The sequence below is a fragment of the Astatotilapia calliptera genome, chromosome 23 (genome assembly GCF_900246225.1).
Source record: "Astatotilapia calliptera chromosome 23, fAstCal1.2, whole genome shotgun sequence".
NCBI lineage: Eukaryota > Metazoa > Chordata > Actinopteri > Cichliformes > Cichlidae > Astatotilapia > Astatotilapia calliptera.
Genome location: NC_039323.1, coordinates 31,035,096 through 31,041,812, shown reverse-complemented (window position 1 = coordinate 31,041,812; position 6,717 = coordinate 31,035,096). Strand labels below are relative to the sequence as shown.

The following is a 6,717-nucleotide window of genomic DNA, read 5'->3' as shown; positions in this document are numbered from 1 at the left end:
ACTAAAGGTGTATGTGTATGTGTATCTGTCTATCTTTTACGGTTGTGTATGTGACTGTGCTTTATATTGGTGTGTGTGTGTGTGTGTATTTGGTATGGCTGTGTATATGACTGTTCTGTATGTTTATGTGGTAAATTGCAACACTAAACGCAGAGCATACATGATGCTGTGTGAAGAAGGAGATGAGATAAGATGTGAAAGGTGAAAATGGGATTACCATTCCATTTTATACTAATGCATTCTATTTGATACTGTACCAGTTCATACTATCCTATGACATTCCATTCTACATTATATCATTCCATATTATGGCATTCCATTTTATAGTATGACATTCCACACTATGTTATACCATTCCATTCTACTATGACATTTCATTCTTTATAATTACATTTCAGTTTATACTATACAATTCCATTTTAAACTGTTACATTCCATTTGATACAATACAATTCAATTTTATATATGTATATAGGTATTGACACCCACAGTGCCCTAGGCAGTTTTTCTGCAAAGTTTAAAATAGCTTAAAAAAGGTATTGGGAAACTCATTGAGAAAAAGATTGCAAACATATAAATATACATACAAATTATACAATCACCATAGTTTTGATGTTCACAGCCCGATACAAAAATGACTCAATGAATGATTATTATAATTATAAAAAAAATAAAGAAATTATTGTTTATTTTCCTATCAACATAATTTCACTTCATGTCATCCTCTGTTTGACCATAGCCTTTGTTTAAGCCATTGTTACTTTGTAAATCAAAGTTACATAGTTTAAGACTAATATGTTACCAGCAAAACATTGAGAGTTTTATTGACAATTAAATATAAGGGAACATTTAAGTTGTGACAAACATACTCTGCTGTACTTTTCATACATCCATATTTCATTTCACACTACAGACACTGCAGAGCGAGACCAAGGAAGCATTTCGCTTCAGTTTGAACTATTCTGTTCTGTACTTAAACCATCATACTACTGACAAATGTAACTGATATCAATAAATGTAATAGGTGTATCATTGATGGGCAGGAAAAAAAATACAGAGCGACAACCACCACAGTTTAATCAGACAGCACTAGGACTCAGTGCCTATTTGTACTGCTATTCTGTTGTCATCATCAGTGACATTCACACATATAAAAGAGTCATAATTTGATTAGCTGTCCTGATTAAATAACAAATATTTATCCTAAAAATTACACTAGGTTATCAAAACTTTGACCAGAACTTTGAAATACTTGTTAGCATTTCTTAATATTTCCTAAACTTCTTCAGCATAGGTTTTATTCTGCTGTTATAACACTTGAGCCCACAGCAGCCTGTCATTGTCACATGGCAATGAGGTAGAAAGAGTGTGCATGTGCATGAGAGAGAGAGAGACCCAGGGTTACTATTATGAATATCAACCCTACAGTCTAATATTTCTTTCAGAGGAGGAACTGTGTTTGTTTTTTCTGCCACTTGATGGTGCTCTAATGCTGCTAAACAGGGATGTCAATCACAGCCTAGGGGGCTATAACCAACTTTTCAATGTATCTAATTCTGCCCACTGGGTTGTTTTGAAAATTGTAACTTCCGAAAAAACAGGGCGTACATTGAAGACTTTTAACTGTATTTTAATCAATTTTACACTCATTTCAATGACAAAGATATCAACCATGTCCAATCATATTACTATAAAGTAAGTCACTAAAAATAACCTATTGCATGACAGAAAAGATGTTTCTCATTGTTTGCATTACATTAAGTAATAGAATTCTTAAAAGTAACAGTTTTTAAACTGTTTTCTGCTTATTTGCAGCATTTCAACAGATTTTTCCCCCCCCGCCAGTACTTTCTCTGTAATTTTATGACTTTATTTCTTAAACTCTAAGTCCAAAGAGCTGTACCAATGGGTTTCTTTGATGTTCTACACCCTTATTTGTTCATGTTGTTGAAAAACCGAGGCATACTGTTGAAACCACACATCATCATCCCTTCTATCTGTGTTCCTCATCTTGCCTTTTCAGATCCTTCCAATTAAAGACTTCCTTCTCCTGGAGATCCTCATGCAACCTCTCTTCATACCGTGTGGAGTGATGACTTGTGTGTCAGTCCCAGCCCCCATACCCTATAAAATTACAGAATGTGGATCGGAGAATGGTGTGTCTTTGAGTGATGCTTGGTCAGAGGCTGAGCAGGAGAAGCAGAAACTAAATTCTGCAGAACTGCCAGCACTGGTGCACCTGTCCTAGACCGACACTCCCACTTTTTGAGAGACAGAACTTGTACTTGTCCCAATCCAGACCTTTAAGTCAGAGAGAAAATGGGCAACATGGCTACAGAAATCACTGCTTTTTTCCTGACCATCTCTGGATGGATCTTGGTGTCATCTACTCTGCCGACAGACTACTGGAAGGTATCTTCTGTGGATGGTACGGTCATTACCACAGCTACCTTCTGGTCCAACTTGTGGAAAACATGTGTGACAGATTCCACTGGTGTGTCAAACTGCAAGGACTTTCCTTCAATGCTGGCTTTGGATGGTGAGTTCATAATATAATGTTGTGTTGCAGTCACAAGGGACGACATTTCTTACATCAGTAAACAGACACAGTTAAATAAATAACCACAAATCTGTGAGCACACATCTGACAGATGTACTTCTTAGATAAATGACCTCATTTGTGAAAAAAGAATGTATTTGAAACTTGATATTTCATTTTCTACCTCAGCCTTGAGGCCACAAATGGCCACTACATTTAAAGCTACTAGCTACTACTTATTAAGCCCTCCTTATATGTCCAATCAAAACAATCTGAGAAAGCCATACAGTCACAGAGAGGTCACTTGATACTTGATATTAGTTTTTCAAAGTTAAGAAAGCAATACTTCTGGCCATCTTAGTGTCCTTTAGACTGCTGTTTTCATTCCTAGGGGTTGGAGAAATCTTTTACCATCTATACATTTAAAAAGCCCAAAGTAACTAAAACACTTTACAACTTAAATTCTACAATTCTTAAATTTCTACAAGAACAAGATGTTAACACAACACTAAATGATAACATTTCAAGTGCAGTCAACTTGTAAGTGAGAAGTCGATATTTACACATCAATCAAACATCATGATTGCATTTTTCTCTACCTGATGAAACATTAAGCTAGCAATAATTAGTTTTACTTACATTTTATTTTTGATCATCTTTTAGTTTTTGCCACAATCTGAGACACTTTTCACATACGAGTCATTTGCAACACTCATGCAACATTTATGCCCATTATTAGCATTATTATTTCTGCATGTGCTCCAACCTTGATACAAGTCTTAAGTATAGACGTAACCTTTAAACTAACTCCCTCACAGTCCACTCTGCAAAAAGTAAGCAAATGAACCAAGCTGGAAAGCATTTCAAAAGACCTTCCTTTTTATCTATTAAAATCAGGACAAACTGTCTTCAAATAGAGGACATTCAAGACTCTTATTAATAGTGGACAACTTGCAAACCATGTGTAACCCTGGAAGAGATCTTTTTTAAAAAGGCAAAACAGATGTAATTAAGATTTTTTTTACATTGTATAAGATGACAAAAGAAAAGATTACACAGGCATTCATAATTTTGGTTCTCGCATTGCAAAGTTATGACATCACATTAATGTGATTGGTCAGTTGCAGTGTTAATCGTAGACCAACTTTATTATGAAAATCAGTGCAGAAATCCAATTTATTCCAAGTGATTTATTTGCAACTTTATCTCAAATTTCCCTCACACAAGAATACATCAAACTGTTCAATATGAACAAAACAATTCTTTTTTTTTTCACATTTGTAAGTCTGTTTATTGTTACGATTCATGGGCAACAAAAAAGTAGGGAAACAACTAATGTATAGCTCTCTTCTCTGTTTCATTTTTTAAGCGTACATCCAGGTGTGTCGGGGTTTGATGATCGCTGCTGTGAGTCTGGGTTTCTTTGGTGCCATTCTTGCCTTGGTAGGAATGAAGTGCACAAAAATAGGAGGCTCAAAGACCACTAAAGCTCGGTTGACTGTCCTGTCAGGCTTCCACTTTATTCTTAGTGGTAAAAACCATCCCATTCTATGTATGTCTGGATTTAATGGAGAATAATGTGTGGATTGAATTCTTCTTGAGCTAAGAACATTACCTTAGTTCCTTTTAATTTGATGTAGTAATCTGCTTATTTCTTTCCACAGGCCTCTGCTGCATGACGGCATGCTCCATATATGCTCGCAGGATCACAGCTGACTTCTTTGACCCCCTATTTGTTGCCCAGAAGTAAAAGGATTCCTTTCACATGGATCAAAGACATAATCAGATGAAAGGAAGTCCAGTCAGAAATATCTTGGTTTTTTCATTTTCTTTTCTTTTTTCCCTGCAGGTTTGAGCTGGGAGCCGCTCTCTTCATTGGCTGGGCTGGATCTGTGTTGTGCATCTTAGGAGGACTTATCTTCTGCCTCAGCCTGTCTGAAGGCTTCAGTATCAGGCAAGTGGCTTGGTTTTGCAGATATACAGAATGCGAACAATGTGATTCCACATGAACAGCAAGGTCATAGTGGATCTGATGTGGATGCACTCTAAACTGCATGATTGATTTACTAACTCAATTGGGCAATTTAAGTAATTACTTTAACTGCAATAGACAGGCAAATCCAGTCAAAAACATCCAGTAATCTCTCAGCAACTTGCTGCATAATTGCTGAACCTACAAAGTAAATTGTATGATTGTACGTTATGTTGATTAGCTACTCCAGCTGAATGTTTCCTTTGTTACAGTTGCATAAGAAGGACCTTTTAGAAGTTAAAGTCACCTTGACTGAGGGGAGCTATTGAGAAGTGTTGCATGAGATGGGCAAAGAAAAACAGACTTTTTTTCTTTCGTTCCTTTTTTCTTTTAAACATCCTAGTTCTTTTTCCCCACTTTTTGATAACAATCAGGCTGATTAGAGTGTTCTCACTGTATGAATACGGTGAATAGCAGCAATGGCACCTAGTATTGATTGGCAGTCAGTTTGTAATCGTAGTGATTATAAACCAAAAAAATGTGCTACTGGTACTACGTGAAAGTTTGTCTATGCATGTTTTAATCAGACAACCTAGAGGCTTCTAAGAATGGCAAGCTTGGTTTCAAAGATCGGTTTAAAATTTTCCAAATTTCCATTAAATTCATGGTTCCCAGTGGAGGAATCCTAATGACTTCTCTGATCAACCAATTTTTAAAATAATTTATTCCATAATGGAGCTGAATTTGTAGCTTTGAGAAAAAATATCTTAACCAGTTTGATGAAATCCTATAGATTAAGTCCCTTTGGTTATCTTTGAACTCTTTTGAAATGCATGAAAAACTCAATATGGTTGTAGAACTTCTTAAATATAACAAGAAAGTTGAAAGGTGTAAGAAAAAAAATGTTTTGCTTGAAACAGAGCTTTGTAGCCTTTACTATGTAAATTTCCTGTTTTGACTTTTGCAGAGCTGAATACTCCTACAGTGGAGCTGCATCTTTTCCGACAACATGCAACAAGACCAGTAAGCCAGCCCAGAGGCCAAACAAGGAAACACAGGAGCCATTGAGGCAGTTTGGAAGAAATGCATATGTGTGAAACTGGACTCTTGTTACACGAGTTGATTTGAGAATTTAACAACATTTCATCATTTAAAACCAAGGACAGCATCCTCCAAAATGAACTAATCTGCATCTGTGGGAAGATAAAAAGTGAGCTAATCTGGGATATGGTTTACATATTTGATTTAGTGTTCAGATTTAAATATGGCTGCCTCATTTCTGTCATAAACTCGATTATGAAACATAAGCATTGAGAGTAGGACATTTAATTTGACATAACATGACATTCAAAGTCTTTAATCACCTTTAACAAACTGGCTTTTTCACCATCTTATGGATTGTTAAAACATGTCAAAAATTAATAGTGAAACCTTTTGTTTTCTTACATTTTCTTAAATGTTTTATAACTAACCATTGGCATACTATGACTGATCCATAAATTAAGTAAATGAATTAACTGCTCCAGCTCACAACGATACAAATGTCTTCTTGTTAAAAATGAGCATTTTCGTACTTTTTCCTAAAAGCCTGCATAACTTATAGTAGTTTTATCTTTGTATAATTTACCATCCCTACAACCAAATAATAGGTGGAAGAAGTGCCTTTCTAATTTTCCTAGTCAAGACTAGTTTGACCTCCAAGGCTAACTAGGTCACATCTGACCCCGGAGATGCTTATGTAGATGTGGACGCCCAACCGGAGGTTTCCCGTCTTATCAGCCATCCATCTCCACCTAGGAATATAGGAACCCTGGGCTATGTTACGCAAAACCTCTTGGCCCAGAGGGTAGATACTTGAACCAGCTGACAGAGCGTAGATGTCATGTGCTTTCCACTGCTTTGCATCTGCGAAAAAATAGTCAGGTGTCCAGGGCTCAGCAGAAGGGTGGCTTTGTGTGGTTGTATGTCTCCTGTGTTAAAATGATAAATACATTTTAGCTGGAACTCTCTTGAAATTCTTAAAAAAAAAAAGTTGACAAATATCAACAGCTTGCAATAGCTTTTGTCTAAACTAAAATCATTACAACTACACATTTCAAAAGAAACTGTTGTATCCTGAATGTCTGTGACTGAGAATCATTCAGTCATCTAAGTTATGGTAGTCTTCAGAACTTGAAAAGAAGTAACTGAATAGCTCATTTAAAAA

General features: G+C 36.0%; 1 protein-coding gene across 1 annotated transcript; it reads left to right on the top strand.

The window, feature by feature from the left end:
- Window positions 1-2,045: 2,045 nt before the first annotated feature.
- cldn10a (claudin 10a) lies at window positions 2,046-5,666 on the top strand. The gene is made up of 5 exons (XM_026159478.1): window positions 2,046-2,539; window positions 3,909-4,070; window positions 4,204-4,285; window positions 4,389-4,493; window positions 5,479-5,666. Exons 1-5 carry the CDS (start codon window positions 2,320-2,322, stop codon window positions 5,606-5,608), a joined length of 699 nt encoding a protein of 232 aa, XP_026015263.1. The 5' UTR covers window positions 2,046-2,319; the 3' UTR covers window positions 5,609-5,666.
- The last annotated feature ends 1,051 nt before the right edge of the window (window positions 5,667-6,717 follow it).

Coding starts and splice junctions, on each gene's coding strand:
- cldn10a (XM_026159478.1), top strand. CDS start 2,320: ATGGGCAACATGGCTACAGAAATCACTGCTTTTTTCCTGACCATCTCT. Junction 4,286..4,388: donor CCCCTATTTGTTGCCCAGAA/GTAAAAGGATTC, acceptor TTTTCCCTGCAG/GTTTGAGCTGGGAGCCGCTC. Junction 4,494..5,478: donor TCTGAAGGCTTCAGTATCAG/GCAAGTGGCTTG, acceptor TGACTTTTGCAG/AGCTGAATACTCCTACAGTG.